The 20,735-nt window shown below is 45.2% G+C and overlaps 1 protein-coding gene across 1 annotated transcript in view; it reads right to left on the reverse strand.

Moving 5' to 3' along the window:
• Nucleotides 1–7,627: 7,627 nt before the first annotated feature.
• Nucleotides 7,628–20,735, reverse strand: part of LOC137626624 (valine--tRNA ligase-like) — a 334,847-nt gene continuing 321,739 nt past the window's right edge. Inside the window, 1 exon segment of the mRNA XM_068357644.1 lies at nt 7,628–7,660. Within this exon segment, the coding sequence (XP_068213745.1) occupies nt 7,643–7,660 (18 nt within the window). The 3' untranslated portion in view covers nt 7,628–7,642.

The following is a 20,735-nucleotide window of genomic DNA, read 5'->3' on the forward strand; positions in this document are numbered from 1 at the left end:
TCCAGTCCTGGGACTTTGCGTAAGATGGAGAATGATTTTGCGTCTAGGGACCATTCTGACTCTATCGGTTTGGTTCTGGATAGAGCGTCCGCTGTCACATTGCGGAATCCTTGAAGGTGGACTGCTGACAAGTGCCATCTCTTCTTCTCCGCTAGGCGGAGGATGGCTAGTATCACTTGATTTATGTGAGGCGATCTCGAGCCCTGTCGATTTAGACATCTCATTATGACTTCGCTGTCTAGAACCAGACGGATGTGGATTGAGCAGCGGAGTTTCAGTATCTTTAGGGAAAGAAAAACTGCAATGGCTTCCAGGAAGTTGATGTGGAAGGTTTTGAAGAGGGGAGACCAGGTTCCTTGGACTTTCCGATGGTGAGTGTGACCTCCCCACCCGTCTTTCGAGGCATCCGTGTGAACGGTGACTGACGATGGAGGTGGTTGTAGGGGAACCTTATTCTTTAGGTTCTTGGCCTCCGACCATGGCTTGAGTAGGGATCGCAGACGATTTGGTGTCGGTCTTTTTAGATCTCTTCGAGCGTTTGATGCGTATTTTCTTCAGACTCCTGATGCATCTTTTAATTGTACTCTCAATACTGGATCTGTCACTGAGGCGAACTGGAGAGACCCCAACACTCTCTCCTGTTGCCTTCTTGATATCCTTGCGGATCGAAGGTTTCTTTGATGAAATGGAAAGGCAGTGCGATTGCAAGTTCCAGTGGACGCCCAGCCACTGAAACTTCGGAGCTGGAGACAGTCGGGATTTTTCCAGATTGATCTTGAATCCCAAGTGTTCCATGGAGGCTTGCCTGCATTCTTCTTCGGATGCTGCCCACACCAGCCAGTCGTCCAGGTAGGCTACCACCTGGATTTCTTTTAGGCGTAGTTGATGAATGACTGCATTCGCAAGCTTGGTGAATACCCTTGGAGCTATGTTTAGTCCGAAGGGCATGGCTCTGAAGACATACTGTCTTCTTTGTAGTTTGAATCCCAGGTAGGGGGAAACTTGACGGCTGATCGGAACGTGCCAATACGCATCCGTCATGTCTATGGAGACTGTGTATACCCGTTTGGGCAACAGGGTCCTGATGTGTTGAAGCGTCAGCATTTTGAACTTGTAGTTCACTATGAACTTGTTGAGTGGTGACAAGTCCAGAATTACTCTGAGCTTTTCCGAGTCCTTCTTCGGAACACAAAATAGCCTTCCTTGGAATCTGACGGACTTCGCCTTCCGTATAACTCTTTTGTTCAAGAGTTCCTGAACATATTCTTCCAATATGGGGGTTGAGTGTTGGAAGAATTGAGGGAAGGTTGGTAGAGTTGAGCTCCAACTCCACCCTAGTCCGTTCTTGATTAGGCTGTGGGCCCAGGGATCGAAGGTCCAACGATCCCGGAAGTAGAAGTGTCTCCCTCCTACCGGTAGCATCTCACTTTGAGTGCTGGGAGGAGGATTTACCTCCTTGGCGACGTCCACCCCTGTTGCCCCTGCCTCTGGAGGTGCGTCTGAAGGAGCCTCGAAAGGATTCTCGAGACTTCGGCCGAAAGGTCGTAGACTGCCTTTCAAACACTGGGGTGAACACCGGTGACTGGGTTGCCAGTGTTTGGGGCACCAGTTGGAAGGTAGTGGGTGATTATGCCACCGTCTGGGGCACCGTGGCAACGGGAAGCTGCTGTTGTCGCTTAAGCCGAGAGGGCACTTTAGGTCGTCTTGATCTATTCTTCGGCTGGGGACCCTCGTCAGCTTAATATTTCCTTTTGGAGGACAAGCCCCACTTGGAAAGGAAGTTCCTGTTTTCAGTGGCGGCTTTGTCCACGACCTCTTTGACCACTTCACTTGGGAAGGGGTCTTTTCCCCAGATGTTGGAAGCTATCAGTTTCCTGGGTCCGTGCCTCACCACAGCCGAGGCGAACACGAACTCTCTGCAAGCCCTTCTGGCTTTAATAAAGTTGTACAGGTCTTTAGTCACTGTTGCCAGATGGGCTTTGGCGAAGACCATGTACATGTCCGGGGTATCTGGGATTCTTGCCATTGTCTCCAGGCCAGTCTGCAGAGACAAGGAAGCGGCTAAGCGTTCTTTCGTCTCCTGTTCCCTACGCAGGAGAAAGTTCGACAGCTTGGGGAGGTCTTCGACGAACTGTCGTCCGGCAATATCTGCCTCCAGCTTCCCGACTGTGAAGGTGTTGTGGACATCCTTCCAGTCCGCATCGTCTGATGGGAAGGCAAGGGAGAAAGGTCTACACTCTTCCAGTGTAGGGCACGGTTTCCCTGCCTCAACTGCCTTTAAGGCTGCCTTGAGCCCTTTGTCCATAAAGGGAAAGGCACGTTTAGGATCAGCAATGAAGGACGGGTGCTTCTTGCTGAGAGCCGGCACCTTAGAGCTAGTACCCTCTCTTTTAAGGTGGTGGTATATAAGGCCTGAGCCTTAGAGAGTTCAAGGACAATCGTTTCCTTCGGCTCTGTCTCCTCTTTGGATGCGGGTTCCGTCCTGAGACGGACGTAGCAATCCGGGTAGGCCCCTTTGCTGGGCCAGAACTCAATTTCCTCTACTAGGAGAGTACTCAGTTTATCCGAGATCATCCCGCCCGAAATGGGCATGTGCTCTGCGTACCTCCAAAGGTTAACGTCAGAGAAGGCAGGGAGATCCTTAACGTTTAGCTTCTTCGGAGCCAAACGTGCCGCAACCAGTTGATGCATTTCGGTCCGAAAAGAGGCCTCCTTCTCGGTCGATTTCTGTTGCATGTCCTGCACCATGGACAGCAACGAGTGCAAAGTACTCGTGATCGAATCCATTTGGGGCGCAGTGGAGGAAGTAGAAGGCACCGGCTCATTCCCTGTGGCCGATGACACCGAAATCGTATCAGCTTTCTCAGTTTGTGGTTCAGGTGGAACTTCATCCGCCTGATCCAACTCCTCCACTAGGAGATTGTTCTCGGTCTCCTCTGAGACAACTGACATGTTGTCTTCTAGTTGGATGTTCTCTAAGGCATCCGAGACGTCAGATTCTACCGGAATGTGCACTAGGGGAATCGCAGGTTGAGCCTGGGGAATAAATGCATCCGAAGATGCCCTAGGAAAAAGACAAACCCTCATCCTTTCGTTAGGAAGGTATGGGCCAGAAGTATTCTTCTGGAAACCCCTGACCCATTTACGCAGCTTCTCCCTTCCTGCGTCCCTTGACTCAGTGGACTTTTGGTCATCAAAAGCCTCTTTTACCAGGTTGTCACAAACGGTACATACCTGCAGGTCCCAATACTTGAGAGCCCCCTTGGTGACTACGCAGCGAGCATGGGCCCTGCACATGTCGGGGCCGCAGAAGTTCTTACTGCGGACCCTGCAAAAACTATTCCCGCACTCGGGATGCTCCTCCTGTAAAGAAAGGAAAAGTCTATTAGTATTCGGTGAAATTCTCAAATTTCAACATACATATAACATGTTATATTAGCTTGGATAGGATAAGCTATAAGTAGGAAAGACACCTACATGTGTTTCCTGTCCAGCCAATTGCTATGACCTCCTCCAATATTGAAAGCAGAATTCTTAAGAATTTTTAGGGGAAGATGATATCCTATGATATAAGTGTATCTTAACACAATCTTCCAGTTTCAATAATGGGGATTAAGGACAATAATGGATCATAACCATTAAAGGAAGAGAGAATCGCTCTCTTATATGTGATGGTCTCACAATAGGCTGCCCATGAAGCACCTTGTAGGTTGGAAAAACTTTGGGCTACAGCACTGACTGTTTGGTAACAAGTTGCCAGACTTGCCAGGCCTGTCGGCACCTGCCGGACCTGCCGGCGTCTGCCGGGCAGGCCGGCACATGCCTGCCTATTCTGGGCTATTGAAGGCAATTATTGTCTTCATAACATTGAGTGATAGGCCGCCGGCAACGGCTCGCAGGTCCCAATACTTGAGAGCCCCCTTGGTGACTACGCAGCGAGCATGGGCCCTGCACATGTCGGGGCCGCAGAAGTTCTTACTGCGGACCCTGCAAAAACTATTCCCGCACTCGGGATGCTCCTCCTGTAAAGAAAGGAAAAGTCTATTAGTATTCGGTGAAATTCTCAAATTTCAACATACATATAACATGTTATATTAGCTTGGATAGGATAAGCTATAAGTAGGAAAGACACCTACATGTGTTTCCTGTCCAGCCAATTGCTATGACCTCCTCCAATATTGAAAGCAGAATTCTTAAGAATTTTTAGGGGAAGATGATATCCTATGATATAAGTGTATCTTAACACAATCTTCCAGTTTCAATAATGGGGATTAAGGACAATAATGGATCATAACCATTAAAGGAAGAGAGAATCGCTCTCTTATATGTGATGGTCTCACAATAGGCTGCCCATGAAGCACCTTGTAGGTTGGAAAAACTTTGGGCTACAGCACTGACTGTTTGGTAACAAGTTGCCAGACTTGCCAGGCCTGTCGGCACCTGCCGGACCTGCCGGCGTCTGCCGGGCAGGCCGGCACATGCCTGCCTATTCTGGGCTATTGAAGGCAATTATTGTCTTCATAACATTGAGTGATAGGCCGCCGGCAACGGCTCGCAGGTCCCAATACTTGAGAGCCCCCTTGGTGACTACGCAGCGAGCATGGGCCCTGCACATGTCGGGGCCGCAGAAGTTCTTACTGCGGACCCTGCAAAAACTATTCCCGCACTCGGGATGCTCCTCCTGTAAAGAAAGGAAAAGTCTATTAGTATTCGGTGAAATTCTCAAATTTCAACATACATATAACATGTTATATTAGCTTGGATAGGATAAGCTATAAGTAGGAAAGACACCTACATGTGTTTCCTGTCCAGCCAATTGCTATGACCTCCTCCAATATTGAAAGCAGAATTCTTAAGAATTTTTAGGGGAAGATGATATCCTATGATATAAGTGTATCTTAACACAATCTTCCAGTTTCAATAATGGGGATTAAGGACAATAATGGATCATAACCATTAAAGGAAGAGAGAATCGCTCTCTTATATGTGATGGTCTCACAATAGGCTGCCCATGAAGCACCTTGTAGGTTGGAAAAACTTTGGGCTACAGCACTGACTGTTTGGTAACAAGTTGCCAGACTTGCCAGGCCTGTCGGCACCTGCCGGACCTGCCGGCGTCTGCCGGGCAGGCCGGCACATGCCTGCCTATTCTGGGCTATTGAAGGCAATTATTGTCTTCATAACATTGAGTGATAGGCCGCCGGCAACGGCTCTGCCGGCGGCGGCGGCTCTGCCGGCTGTCGGCGGTCTCTGCCGGCGGCGGCGGCTCTGCCGGCTGCCGGCGGTTCTGCCGGCCGACAGCCGAGGATACTTCCATCAAGGGGACCCAAGGCAGTCGGCGGCAGAGGACCAGGAATGGGTGGCCGGCTGCCGGCCGGCAACTCAGCGGCCGGCAACTCAGCGGCCGGCAGTCAGTTCCCGAATGTCCAATGTCTTTGGCCCAGTATTTAAGTACGAGAGAAAGAAAGGATGGAGGAAGGCAAGGGCTCAGCCTTACCGACCTGCATCCAGAATGAGGGTTCAAGTGGAAGGGGGAATTAAATTCGGGCTTCCACCCAACCATATCCCAGTCATAAGGGCTATGGAAGCCAGTCCAAGGGAGGACCGATGAACACACTAAAGAATATGAGAATACTCGCCGGCAGCCGGACTAGCCGGCGGCAGATGGGGAACCTCAGGCTAGTCCTACAAGAACCCTAGGGTCAATGTAGAACGACGGCCAGTAGGGTGTTGGATCATTCAACACGAAAGGGATAGCGGGGAGGGGGTAGGTGTCCTATAGGTAAGGTAATGTCCGAAGGCACTACCTAACCTAAAGGATTCTGGTCTCATGAAGTAACCTCAGGTAGGGGAAGTCATTTCCCCAGGTTGGGTTAGTCAATGGAGAGGATGTCCGTAGGACACCAACTCGCAGGAGAGCAGAATCTCGTACCAGAGACCCTAGGCAATGAAGAAATCCTTTCTTCGGTCTAGGGTCTACCAGCACAGGACTGTCTGCTAGGCCAGGGAAGGGGGAATTGTCATACAAAACTCCCAAGTATGGCCTAGGGAGGTCTAGCCTCCTGAAAGAGCAGCTTAACCTGACCTGGGAAATCATTTCACCAAGACAGGGAGATGCCTAACACAGACTGATACTCTGATGTCCCGTCCTAAACTCAAAACCGACTCAGTGGTTAGAAAGAAAACGGAACGTCTCAGTAAAACTTTGCCAGAACTCGGTTCACAGCAAAGAAAACTGAGAATAGCCTTGGCTAATCAGAGGGAAGGGGATTGCTCTTAAATCTCCTAGGAGATTGGTATCGACTTAAAGGGTATAGGAGGTGTCAGTCTCCCCTTAAAAGGCAATACAAGAGCAATGGGGACATGTATGAAAGTATACTAAAGCACCTAGGCTAGTGGCCTAGGAGCATTGAGAATCAATCACCGAAACTCTCTGTATACTATCTTGGAAGAGGAAAGCATAATTAAGTAATATCATAAAAGTGTAAAATATTGCCTGTGCTTCAATAAAACTTTACCAGGAAGGTTATATCATGCATGAAGTGTGAGGGTGCCTAGGCTAGGAAGCCTAGCACTCGTGAGGCTCGATCATAATAGCCAAATTCACGACAACAAAGACATAATATAAAAATCCCTAGCTAAAAATCTAAATAGCTAAAGTTATTGAAGCGTATAAATGCCGGGAAAAGGTCGTTCTGGCTAACTAAATGAACAGAAGAACGACCGCGTCACTGACGCCATCCGGCTGGCAACAGCTCTTGTTACGTTAATTACGATCTCAATCGAAAAGCAAAACTGGCAAGAGCTTACATTTACACAAGATAAAGATATTACTTAACTTTCCAGAAGCTGATGAGGCTGGGGAAGACATCATAGCGTCCAAAATACTCCAAAATAGCACGAGAGAACTGGGAAAACACCGGTCTAGCGAAGCTACAAGAGAAAGAATGACGGTGGCGCCTCGCGGTGGTGGACAGGCGCACTATTTGCAGAGCAGTAGTGACTCGTCGAGAGCGATGTCTCTGGAACGACTCACCTTATTCTTGCCTCTCTTTCCCCTCGTAGTGAAAGCTCTAATGGGGATGTAGATAGCCATGAGACGTGTCAAGAATATGTCCTCTGATATTACGCGATATCCCTTCGTAAAATTTTAAGGGATATTCGCTCCAGGAGTTAGAATTCTGGATACCTTTGGTAAATTCTCTGGGATATATCACTGTAGTCAAATATACCTAGGAAGCTACCTATGAAGGAACTTCCATCAGGACGATATGGCTACCTCACCCAAAAATAGATTTTTCGCTACGCTCAAAATCCGTTATTTGAGGAAAATATTCCATAGCAATGAAATACTTTTATCTATGCAAGTCCAGCTGAGAAAATGTAAACATCGAGTTATATTAGCACTTCTCTTTCTCTAACCTTTTGATAATTCTAATGGTAGCATTAATGACAGTAGTAATAACATTTGGATTAATATAAAATTCATTTGTCACTAAAAAACAATCATGATTCAAATTATCCTCTCTTTCTTACCATCTTCTCTGTCACATGGAACGTTCTAGCAGCAGCACAGTTGTTCGATTCTGTAGCTGCTTGTATAACTTTTGATTTAAAGAACTAGCCTAGTACGTTCTTCTTTTCACTGGCGGTTCCATAACTGATGTGGATTAAAGTTGATAAGAAATTAAACTGACTCAGAACTAATGCTAGAAAAATAATTTGGAAATGGAATATACAATTTTAGTTTGCAATTTAAAACAATAATAAGATGGTAAAATTATCCTAAATTATCATGCTCTCATTAGTTGTAGGTTGTTTTTGTTGACCGAATGCAAACAAAATGATTATTAAAATATTTGTAACGAGAACGGATACTTGGTAGAGAGCATACCTTTGGCTATATCTTGTATATCACATGATACCCAATTGAAATATGCACATTTTGGCACCAGTTTATTACAAATTGAATAAAAATACACCATGATATGCCAAAAAGGATATTTTTTATCTTGACCCAATCACTTCAAAATCACAAGATAGGCAATTGAATTATGCACATTTTTCGGCACTAGTTTTGTGAAAATTGAATAAAGATTGACCACATTATAGCAAAAAGAAGTATGCGACCTTTGACCCCATCCTTTCCAAAATCTAATAAAATTATCCTTAGATCATGGCCAATCATCCCACCAAATTTCATGAGTTTCGACCACGATATAGTAAAAAAGACAATTTTGATCTTGACCTCACTCAAGTTGTATATCACACGATAGGCAATTGAATTATGCATATTTTGGCACTAGTTTTATGCAAATCAGATAAAAATTACCACGATATAGCAAAAAGATATTTTGGTCCTTGACATTTGACCCAAACACTCCCTAATCACAAGATAGGCAATTGAATTATGCACAATTTGGCACTAGTTTCATGCAAATTAGATAAACATTGACAACAATATAGCAAAAATATGTTTAGACCTTTTTGTTACCATGACCATGACCTTTGACCCAATCAATCCCAAAATCTAATCAAATTGTCCTTGGATCGCTGCTAATCATCCCACCTAATTTCATGAGATTTGCCCACGATATAGCAAAAGTTTTTGACCTCCATCATTTTGTACATCACAAAATAGGCATTTGGATATGCACTTTTTGGCACTAGTTTCATGCAAATAAGATAAAAATTGACCACAAAATAGAAGAACTTTTTTTTTTTTTTACCCTGATCTTTGACCCAACCACCATCAAATCACAAGATAGGCAATTGAATTATGCACATTTTGGTACTAGTTCCAGGTAAATCAGATAATCATTATCATAATATAGCAAAAAGACATTTTTGACCTTTTTGTTTCCTTGACCTTGATCTTTGATCCAATCATTCCTGAAATCTAATCAAATTTTCCTTGGATCATGGCCAATCATCCTACTAAGTTTCATGAGATTTTGTCAAATAGTTTTTGAGTTGTGTGAATCACAAACAAACATAAATAAAGAAAGACCTTTGGTAAAGGTAATTAAATCATCCTTCCTAAAAGCTCTTAGTATCATTAGTCATCACTTGAATTAGTAAACAAGTTCACTGAAGTGTTACAATTGGCAATAAAACGTAAACAAAACAATGGTTTCTTTCTTAGGCAACACGTTTAGGCAAAACATGATATAAAATCGTCTTTATTTAATTTATTTTGAATTTCTAAGGATAAAGTAACCAAACCAATATTAGTAATATCATCATTACATAACCAATACTTGATAATATATATATTGCTGCAAAAGCTAACCTACAGGTATTATTATTATTATTACTTGCCAAGCTACAACCCTAGTTGAAAAAAACAGAATACTATAAGACCAGGGGCTCCAACAGGGAAAATAGCTCAGTGAGGAAAATATACAAGGAAAAATAAAATATCTTAAGAAGAGTAACATCAAAGTAAATATCTCCTATATAAACTATAAAAAAACTTTAACAAAACAAGAGGAAGAGAAATAGGATAGAATAGTGTACCCGAGTGTACCCTCAAACAAGAGAACTCTAACCCAAGACAGTGAAAGACCATGGTACAGAGGATATGGCACTACAAAAGACTAGAGAACAATGGTTTGATTTTGGAGTGTCCTTCGCCTAGAAGAGCTGATTACTATAGCTAAAGAGTCTCTTCTACCCTTACCAAGAGGAAAGTGGCCACTAAACAATTACAGTACAATTGCGCTTGTTTGTTCGTTATGATTGGCGATAAAATGTAAACAAACGAACAGATTTTGAGCGAAGCGAAAAATCTATTTTTGGGTGAGATAGCCATGTCGTCCTGATGGAAGGTTCCTTCAGTAGCTTCCTAAAAGTAAATTTGACTACAGTGGATATTCCCAGAGAATTAAACTAAAGGTTTCCAGAATTCTAACTTCTGGCGCGAGTACCCTCAAGGTTGTCCTTTAGGATATCGCATAATAACAGGGGACGTATTCTTGACACGCCACATAGCTATCTACACCCCACATAGCGTTTACGCTTCAAGGGGGGAACAAGTGGCAAGATATAGGAGGAGCCGCTACAAAGTTCTCCTCCTCCGTTACTGTTATGGGCACTCGGATGACGTCATATTCGTCGCCATCTTGCTGACGTCATCTCCGCCCGCCAACTCCATTCCTTTTAGCGTTAAGACCAGCCCCCATGATACAGTAAGATCGGGAGGGGGCCTGCCAAGGCCTTAAAGAGAACAAAGGGCGGGTCCATCAGGACGACATGGCTATCTCACCCAAAAATAGATTTTTCGCTTTGCTCAAAATCCGTTTTTTGGGCTCAAGCCATGTCGTCCTGATGGATGTGCACCAGAGCATTAATGTATCGTGGATTTTTCCCTTCAGTAGTGCCTTTGACTTCTAGACAACATTCCTTTGAGACCTATGACATTACCGGTATATGTCATTTCAGCTGAGCATGTACCATGTTACTGCTTCCTGGCCCCCTCCAGGGAAGAGTCCCATTGGACTCTGGAAAGTCTCGAAGTTGCATTGTAAATGGAACCCACCCAGCATTAAGAAGGACCTGCCGGTCTCAGAGCAAGGTGATAGATAGAGTATGTATCATGTGTCGGAACAAGTAACACCAAGCTAGATGGGTTTGTTTAAGCGTAAGAACGATAGAATTCTATTGTTCAAGCACATCATGCAGAGTAAAGTGTATAAAAATACACTCACAAACACATTTTATTATAATGTTAGGGTGGAATAAGATAAATAAATCTATTTATTAACAATAAATAAGAATTAGCGTACATAAAATATAATGTAAAGCTGTAATGAATGATGCAAATAAATTACACAGACTTGGAACATAGAGAGAAATGATCGTGGTACCTGAAAAGGAAACTTGCGAACCATACATGCTGATTCCATAGGAATTGTAATGTCTTTCTGAGAATGTCTTTATATACACTTCGTGTCGTAAACACGTGGCACAAGTGTTTAGTCTATGTAACATCACCTCAGTATATTAGAAAAGTCCGTGATGTCACCATGGTAACAAAAATTTCACTATGTTGCGCACTAGTGTCAACAGTCACCCTTAGAGTTAGAGTCCCATATAACTCACTGTTCTTCGCAGCACTAAGCTGCAGGTTTTAGCACACTACCTGCAGCTACCACAAAATGTTTCACTTCTTGCACCTGCTTCGCCTAGTGTTTAAAGAACACTCTGGATGACTTCCATCCTGTAAACTAGCGAAGACTCTCGAAATCCATTGATTGGAAGAAATTCAAGGAAGAGGCGACTTTTCTAGGATCGTGACCTGCGGGTGTCCTGTCAGGATTCACTCTGCGAATGAAGTAGGTGATCTTCGCCCTTAGTTGTTTAAGTGACAAGTCGGAACCCGATGTTTCTCCTTTAAAGAGCTGTCCTCCACCGAAGTCTGAAATTCTGTGAAGATAGACCTTTAGACTCTCCACTGGACACAGGGAGATATCTTCCTTCAGAGGGCAGATTCTCCAGGGACCCCATCTCTTAGTGGGTAGCTCGTTCTTGGCGAGAAACGTTAGGTCAGGAAAGAGGGCGAGTTCGCCTGTTTCTGCGAACTGAATCTAGCCTTCTTCCCTTGATAATGCCACAATTTCACTACCTCTAGCCCCCCAGGCTAGAGCAAACAAGAAAATCACTTTCTGAGTCAAATCTTTCAGAGGGCAAGTCTCATTGTTCAAACCTGAGGCAAAATGTAGCACCTCGTCGAGAGACCAGGAGATAGGTCTCGGAGGGGCTGCAGGTGTGAGTCAAGCCCATGCCTTCGGCAATTTGTTAAAGATTTCGCTGGACAGGTCTATCTGGAAGGCGTAAAGTAAGGGTCTTGTCAAGGCCGATTTACACGTGGAAATCGTGTTAGCCGCTAAGCCTTGTCCATGAAGGTGAATGAAAAAGGACAAGCAGAAATCCATCGATATTTCCGTAGGATTTCTCACCTTGACAAAGGCCACCCATTTCTCCCAAGATGACTCATATTGCCTTCTGGTAGATTTCGTTTTATATTCCTCCAAGAAGTCTAAGCTTTCTTTCGAGATCCCAAACCTCTTCTTGACGGCTAGGGAGAGAAAATCATGAGATGAAGGTCTCGGGTTTTCTGTAATAAAGCGAAGACAGTCGACTTCTGAACTTGTTGGGACAGAACTGGGTCCAGCACGGGAATTAGTTTCGGTGGTAATTCCAGGATCAATGGGAACCAGTTGCTCCAGGGCCACTTGGGAGCCACTAGGGCTGCTATTCCTTGAAAGGATCTCAGCTTCGTGAGGACTTTTAGCAGAAGATTGGGTGGAGGGAACAGGTAAATCTTGGTCCATCTGTTCCAGTCCAGGGACATGGCGTCCACTGCTTCCGCTCGAGGGTCCTCGTATGGGGCCTCGTAGTGAGGAAGTTTCTTGTTGTCGCTCGTTGCGAAGAGGTCGATCTGCAATTCCGGACTTGGTGAGAGATGAGGGAAAATGAGTCTGCGTCTATGGACCATTCTGACTCTATCGGAGCTATTCTGGATAGAGCATCCACCGTCACGTTGCGGAACCCTTGAAGGTGAACTGCTGAGAGGTGCCATCTTTTCTTCTCTGCCAGACGGGAGATAGGCATCAACACTTGGTTGAGTTGGGGCGATCTTGAGCCCTGACGATTCAGACATCTGACCATTATGTCGCTGTCCAGAGTCAGTTGTATGTGGACTGAGGGACGTGGGGACAGCCTCTTCAATGTGAAAAAGACTGCCATGGCCTCCAAGATGTTGATGTGAAACGTCTTGAACAGAGGGGACCACGTTCCTTGAACTTGACGTTGATGGGAGTGACCCCCCCATCCTTCTATCGATGCGTCCGTATGGATGACGACCGAGGGCGGAGGTAGTTGCAGAGGTACCGATCTCCTGAACTTCTTGGCCACCGACCATGGCTTGAGGAGTGACTGTAGCCGAGACGGTAGTGGTCTTTTGAGATCTCTTCGAGCGTTTGATGCGTATCTTCTCCAGACTCCCGATGCATCTTTTAGCTGGTGCTCTTAGCACTGGGTCTGTCACTGAAGCGAACTGGAGTGAGCCAAGCACTCGTTCCTGTTGTCGTCTTGAAATCCGTTTGGATTTGAGAAGTCTCTTGACAGACCTCGCTATTTCCCTCCTCTTCTTTAGCGGAATGGAAAGACGGTGTGACTGGAGGTCCCAATGTATGCCTAGCCATTGGAACTTCTGAGCTGGAGATAATCGAGACTTTTTGGTGTTTATCTTGAATCCTAGATGTTCCAGGAATTGGATCACCTTCTCGGAGGCTCTCAGGCATTCCTTTTCTGATGCTGCCCACACCAGCCAATCGTCCAGGTAAGCCATCACCTGGACGCCTTGTAGGCGTAGTTGTTGAACAAATGTCTCTGCCAGCTTCGTGAAGATCCTTGGGGCTATGTTTAGCCCGAAGGGCATGGCCCTGAAAACGTACTGTCTTCTTTGAAGCCTGAATCCTAGGTAGGAGGAGGTCTGGCGATTCATTGGAATGTGCCAGTAGGCGTCCGCCATGTCTATCGAGACTGTGTATGCCTTTCGGGGCAATAGGGCTCATATGTGCTGAAGGGTCAGCATCTTGAACTTCTTGTTCTCGATGAACTTGTTGAGAGGGGACAAGTCCAGAATGACACTGAGTTTGTCGGAGTCTTTCTTGGGAACACAGAACAGTCTTCCTTGGAACCTTATGGACTTTGCCCTCTTGATCACCTTTTTGTTCAAGAGTTCTTGGACGTATTCTTCCAGGACGGGGGTGGAGTGTTGGAAGAATTGGGGGAAAGCTGGTGGTGTTGTCCTCCAGCTCCAGCCTAGTCCGTTCTTGATGATGCTGTGAGCCCAGGGATCGAAGGTCCAACGATCCCTGAAGAGACGAAGTCTTCCTCCTACTGGAAGCATCTCATTGCTTCTGGTGTCCGGAGGGCTTGCCTCCTCGACCGCTTGCTCCCCTGCCTCCTCTCCCTCTGGAGGGACGTCTAGAAGAGTTTCTCCCGGAGCCTCTACCTCTAGCACGAAAGGTAGTAGTCTGCCTCTCGAAGGCAGGCGTGAAGGCTGGTGACTGAGTCACCACCGGCTGGGGAGCTGCGGCCGCGGGAAGTTGATGCTTCACCTATCGAGGCTGCGTCCTTGGTCTCTTGGACTTCTTCTTCGGTTGGGGGCCTTCATCCGGAGTAGATTTCCTCTTCGACGACATGCCCCACTTTTGGAGAAGGTTCCTATTCTCCGTGGCAGCCTTGTCAATGATCTCCTAGACAAAGTAATTGGGGAAGAGATCCTTTCCCCAAATGTTGGAGGCAATCAACTTCCTCGGTTCAGGTTTGATCGTGGCTGATGAAAACATGAACTCCCTGCAGGCCCTCCGTGCTCTGACGAAGCTATAGAAGTCCTTCGTCAGGGTTGCCAAATGGGTCTTGGCTAGGACCATGAATACACCTGGGGTCCTCTGTTCCCCAGCCATTGTCTCCATGATCACTTGGAGGGAGAGAGAGGCAACCAGCCTCTCTTTCGTATCCTGTTCTCGACGGAGGAGATACTCGGATAGTTTGGGGTTCTCCTCACTGAACTGACATCCAGCGATGTCGGCCTCCAACTTTCCAACAGAGAAGGTTAACTGGATGTCCTTCCAGTCCTTGTCGCCATGTAGGGAAAGGTTTCCCCGCGTCCACCGCTTTTAGCACTGCCAGGAAGGACTTCTTCGCGAAGGGGAAGACCATTGTATTAGGAGCAAGAAAAGACGGGTGTTTCTTGCTAAGGGCTGGCACCTTAGAGTTGCTGTAGCCCCTGTCCTTCAGGCAGCCTGCTAGCAGGGATTGAGCCTTTGAGTGGTCAAACACGATGACCTCCTTCGGCTCTGTTTCCTCCTTGGAAACAGGTTCCGACTTGAATCGTACAAAGCAATCCGGGTACGACTCGAAGTTAGGCCAGAATTTCCCCTCTTCAAGAGGGACGGCGCCTAGCTTGTCCGAGATCACGATCCTCCCGCTGTTGATGGGCATGTACTGGGCATGCTTCCACGGGTTGGTCACGGAGCAGGTAGGAAGATCCTCGACGTTGAGCCTCCTCTGAGGCCTGCGTTGAAGGGTCAAGCGAAGGATTTCTTTCGTGAAATCTTCGTCCCTCTTCCTGAACCTCTCCTCAAGGATCGCCATCATAGTTTGGAATGAATCCATGTAGTCGTCCGGTTTCGTGGGCAAAGGAGTGGACGATGTAGAGGGAATAGGTTCCGGGACGATAACCGACGATACAGAGGCCGCTGCAACGTCCTCTTCCTTGGATTCAGGAGCCACCGTAGGCTCCTCTTCGTGACCCTCGGCCATAAGGGTCTTCTCGGTGGTGTCTGACACCTCTGACATCCTGTCATCCTCTAAGTGGATGTCTTGCAATGCGTCCGATACGTCAGAATCGACCGTCAGCTGGACGCATGGGATCTCAGGTCGAGGGATTACGGCATCCGCAGACGCCTTAGGGAAGAGCATGGCCCTCATCCGCTCGTTGGGAAGGTAAGGCCCCGTGGCATTCTTTTGGAAACCACGCACCCACTTGCGCAATTTTTCCCAGGCGATGTCACTTGACTCAGCAGACTGGGAAGTCTCAAACCCCTCGTTGAGCAGGTCCTTGCACGTGGTGCACACCTGCGGGTCCCAGTACCTCACAGACCCCTGGCGTGCGTCCGGCACGCCAGATGGCCGTAGAATTCCTGGCGCCGAACGCTGCGGAAGGCGCTCTCAAATTGGATGTACTCCTCCTGTAAAGAAAGGGAAGGTACATGAGTATGTGGAAGTTTATCATGTTAGACTTGACGTAATCTTAGATTAATCTTAATTAAATCTTAATTATAATATAAGATTCCTTTCTAAGTGTAAGCTTAGGATAGGTAAGCTGGAAATGAAGTAGGAAAGATACATACTTGTGAATCTCTCCCAGCTAGTTGCCGTGACCCTTTCCCACTATTAATTCTAGGGCGCCCGTCAAGGGAGGCCCGAAGGAAGAATCTAGCCCATAGGGGTCAAGTAGTGTAAGCAGCACCGCTTCAAAAGAATCAATAGTGGAATAAGGGGAGCCGATGAACAATCAGCGTAAAGAAAGGGGGAGGATATTAATCTCCAATTCAGGTAGGTCCAGGCAAGGGACTGTACATGGATGCACAGAGTATGCTAGAAATTTATCTATTGCATAATTATACACCATAGTTTTCTGTCTACGGTATGTACTATACCACAGATGTACTGGCTACTGTATACAGCCATACAACGGACATTGCCGACGTACTGACGGCAGGGCTAGTGCAAGAGGACAGTCCACTGTCGCAATACTGTAAATATGTGGAGCCGGCGGCCCGCCGAACTGCCGGATGTCCACCAGACACCGGCGGACCGCCGGCAGAGGGCAACCCACCCCAGCCATCTTTCTATGTGGCAGGGTAAAGGAGAAACCCTATGCATTGCCGGCGGGCCACCGACACGCTAGCTACCCCCGGCCGCCGGCGGGCAACCGGCTGAGGGTACACCTACCCTGTCATCGTACTGTGTGACTGGCCAACACTGTCGGTTGTTGCCGGCAGAGTCGGTGAGACAGTGGGCCGCATAGTAACAGCACTAGCCCGGAGAGAGAGAGAAAGCAGTGAGTGAAGGAGAGGGGAGGGGAGGGCGGCAGCTTCGCCAACCTAACCCCGCCTTCCTCGGGAAGGAGGGTTCAAAAGGAAGGGGAGAACATATCATGATCAGGCTTCCATCCAGCCGCAGCTCTGCCGATATCAGTCGGCTAGGGCTGCGGGTGGCGATCCAAGGGAGGACCGAAGAACACTCTAAAATAGGAAGAAGATCTCCCGCCGGCAGCTAGACCTGCCGCCAGGCTATCCCTGAGCAACACTGTGCGGGGGAAGCTGAACGGCTTGGCCCAGCAGGCGAAAGACCAAGCCGACCCTACAACCCATCGGCACTCGATGAGATGTAGGACAGCGGACAGGGGTGTGATGGCTAGGCCATCACCAAAGGACAGAGGGGGAGGGAAAGGGTCCTGTGTAAGAAGTGTAAGGAATTGGTGTAAGCCTTCCCCAGCACTCTAACAAGGGGACTCTGTTTCAACACCAGCACCGCCCCAGGTATAAGGAGAGTACATTCTCAATCCTAGGGTGGGTTAGTACAGTAAAGGGACCGGCATCATCAGGCCGTCCTAAACTACAACAAAACAGAATACCTAAGCCTGCCTAACCTAGACTAGGGATAATCATATCTCCCAGCCCAGAGTATGCAAGTGCAGGACAAGTCGCTAGGCCACAGGGAGGAGGGGTCTCATGACCCCTCCAGGTGTGGTCTAGGGAGGCAGAGCCCAATATGCCAGCCAACAGGGTCCAACAGGAGAGTTCATTCACCTTATTGGGGTAGCTGGAGGCACACGACAGATACTCTGAGTTCTGACCCGAACGCAAAGCTCATGCACAATGGCTTTGGGACGGGGAAGAAAACCCTAGTCTAACCTTACCAGAATCACAATTCAGGGCAAGGAGGGCTAGGATGAAGCCTAGGCTACCTCAGAGGGAAGAGAGATTACCTTATACATAAAGGTAACCGGGGATGTGCGAAAATATACTAAAGCCCCTAGGCTACTAGTCTAGGAGCAGGGGAATCGACTACCTGATTCCTCAAAACCCCTTGTATACTCTCTAGAAGGAGGAAAATATCCATGTGCAATCAGCGAATTTTATATGTATAATTGCCTAATATCTTCATTTAAATAGGGTAACACTAGGAACACATTATATCATGCATGAAAGTAAACTAAAGTGCCTAGGCTAGCATGCCTAGCATCGGAAGCTCGGCTACCTACATTCGCCGAAACTAAAGAATACTAACGGCATAATATAACTAATTCCTAGCAATGAAGACTAAATAACTAATACTGATAATTAGTTAAGAACCAGGACAGTCGTTCTGGCTAACTAAATAAAGCATGCGATGCGAACGACAGCGTTGGCGACGCCTCCGGTTAGGCAGTAGCTCCGCCAAAAAACACAGTTTATTTTGAGAAAAAACGTTACTCTACGGCCAGAGCTAATTTATACAGTATAAGAAGTGAATACTCAACTTTCCAGAGACAGAAGACGCTGAAGATTGCGACATGGCTGCGTAAATAGCGAAAAACTGGGGAAACAACACCTGGTCAAGACGCTACTACGAAAGGAATGGAGTTGGCGAGCGGAGATCACGTCAGCAAGATGGCGACGAATATGATGTCATCCGAGTGCCCATAACAGTAACGGAGGAGGAGAACTTTGTAACGGCTCCTCCTATATCTTGCCACTGATTCCCCCCTCAAAGCGTAAACGCTATGTGGGGTGCAGATAGCTATGTGGCGTGTCAAGAATAAGCCCCTGTTATTATGCGATATCCTAAAGGACAACCTTGAGGGTACTCGCGCCAGAAGTTAGAATTCTGGAAACCTTTAGTTTAATTCTCTGTTAATATCCACTGTAGTCAAATATACCCTTAGGAAGCAACTAAAGGACCCTTCCATCAGGACGACATGGCCTGAGCCCAAAAAATGGTTTATGTTTTTGGTAGCGTGTTTAGGAAAAGTATGATATAAAAATGCTTTAATTTAATTTATTTTGGATTTCTAAGGATACAGCAAAGGCTATCCTATACATTACACTGGTGGCATTGTAATTCACCAGTCACCTTATACAACAGATATGACCTAAATTCATTAAAATCAAGCCTTATTTTTTACCTCATCTTATCTAATGGTCAGCTTATATGCAGAAATATACATTAAGTATTACTGGAAGACTAATACAAGATGTATCATGATCTAGTGATTTTTAAAAGCTTCTCTGAGATATGTTGTAAAATAAAATACATTTGTCCCTCGTACTTGCTATTGTAAGTCAAGAGTTATCAAGAATGACTATTTTTTCGAGCCAACCACACATCATTAGTAGCACTTCAATGATCATCCAAGTTACTTGTTTATTTATTTATTAATTTATTTTTTTTTTTGCTTTTATTTGCCTGTTTTTAGGTAAGTTTGGTTGTTTGCCTGGCACCATCCACCCGTTCAGATATTACAATTAGAGTTATTTGGTTCTTTGACTGTCCAGACAATACTACTATGGATCTCTCTTTCTGGTTACTGCTAAGTTTTCCATTGCCTAAACATACCCCGAATAGTCTGACCTATTCTTTCTATAATCTCCTCTGCCCTCATACACCTGATAACACTGAGATTACCAAACAATTCTTTATCGCTTAAGGGCTAACTACTGCACTGTAATTGTTCAGTGGCTACTGTCCTTTTGGTAAGGGTAGACGAGACTCTTTAGCTATGTTAAGCAGCTCTTTTAGGAGAAGGACACCCCGAAATCAAGCCAATGTTCTGTAGTTTTGGATAGTACCATAGCCTTTGTACCATGGTCTTCCACTGTTTAGGGGTAGAGTTCTCTTACTTGAGGGTACACTTAGGCACATTTATAGAAGAAAGATCTATTTCAACATTGTTACTGTTCATATTTCTTTTTATTGTTCCTTGCTTCTCTTGTAGTTTATTTATTTCCTTGTTTCCTTTACTCAAAGAGCTATTTTTCCATGTTGGAGCCCTTGACCTAATATCATCCTGCTTTTCCAACTGTGGTGTAGCTTAGCCAATAATAATAATAATAATAATAATAATAATAATAATAATAATAATAATAATAATAATATACTGTATAATGATTAATCAAATTGCAGTTGTGTCTTGTGTTAGATAATTCTTTGACTATTTTGAGATACATTGTTACAGGCAATCTTGAGTTTGTTTGTTTCATATCCTTTTTTTTCGCCCGTTTTTAGGTAAGTTTGGATGTTTTATGAGACATTTTAGACTTTTATATATCACACTACTGATTTATTATGTTGATGAGTCTCTTGACCATTTTGTGATACATCAAGTATATTTTTTTTTCTTTTACACTGAGTAGTCATTATTATTAGCTCTCCAGAAGTGAACTCCCCCTAACAGACAAGGTAGACAATCTATTCCAGCAAATAATACAAGATAAGTGTTTTCTATTCTAGAAAAAGTATAATACGAGAAAACCGACCAGACGAGCCTCACTGTGTATGTGCAACATATATGAAGTTAGTCTTTATATAATCACCCGTTTCCAATCGTACCTCACACAATAATATGAGAAATACGCTGGTTTATGTGAAGTGAAAAATATTTTGTTCATCAAAATGAAGCATAAAAAATTTTTCTTATTCAATGTATATTTTCAAAATTAATAAAAATAAGCATACAAGATTTCTAGTAATAGACCAAAATGAGTATAATTTGGTTGAAATAACTTGTTAACGATCATAAAATGATCTCGAATTGAGTTTATAAAAATCACTATTTTACATCATAATTTTGCTAAAATTAAGGAATATAGCATCCAAACAACTTATATTTTTAATCAATTATATAAAATAACTGGAATCTTTTTAACACGTTATGTTAAGATATACATCCTCTTAGGTGTTAAGAGGTGCAACTCAGCCCTATTAAAACAATGTTATTTTGGGGTTACTTTAAACTCCCACTACTTTTTTTTTTCTCAATTGATTTTTCATTTAAAAACCATTTGAATGGGAATTTTATGCTCTTGAAAGTTATGCATTGGAAATTTTCTTAGCTTACTTTTTATGTATATTATTTTATCAATGTACAGAAGTCACTTTCAAAGGTGACTATT

Source organism: Palaemon carinicauda, chromosome 2, assembly GCF_036898095.1.
Source record: "Palaemon carinicauda isolate YSFRI2023 chromosome 2, ASM3689809v2, whole genome shotgun sequence".
Classification (NCBI taxonomy): domain Eukaryota; kingdom Metazoa; phylum Arthropoda; class Malacostraca; order Decapoda; family Palaemonidae; genus Palaemon; species Palaemon carinicauda.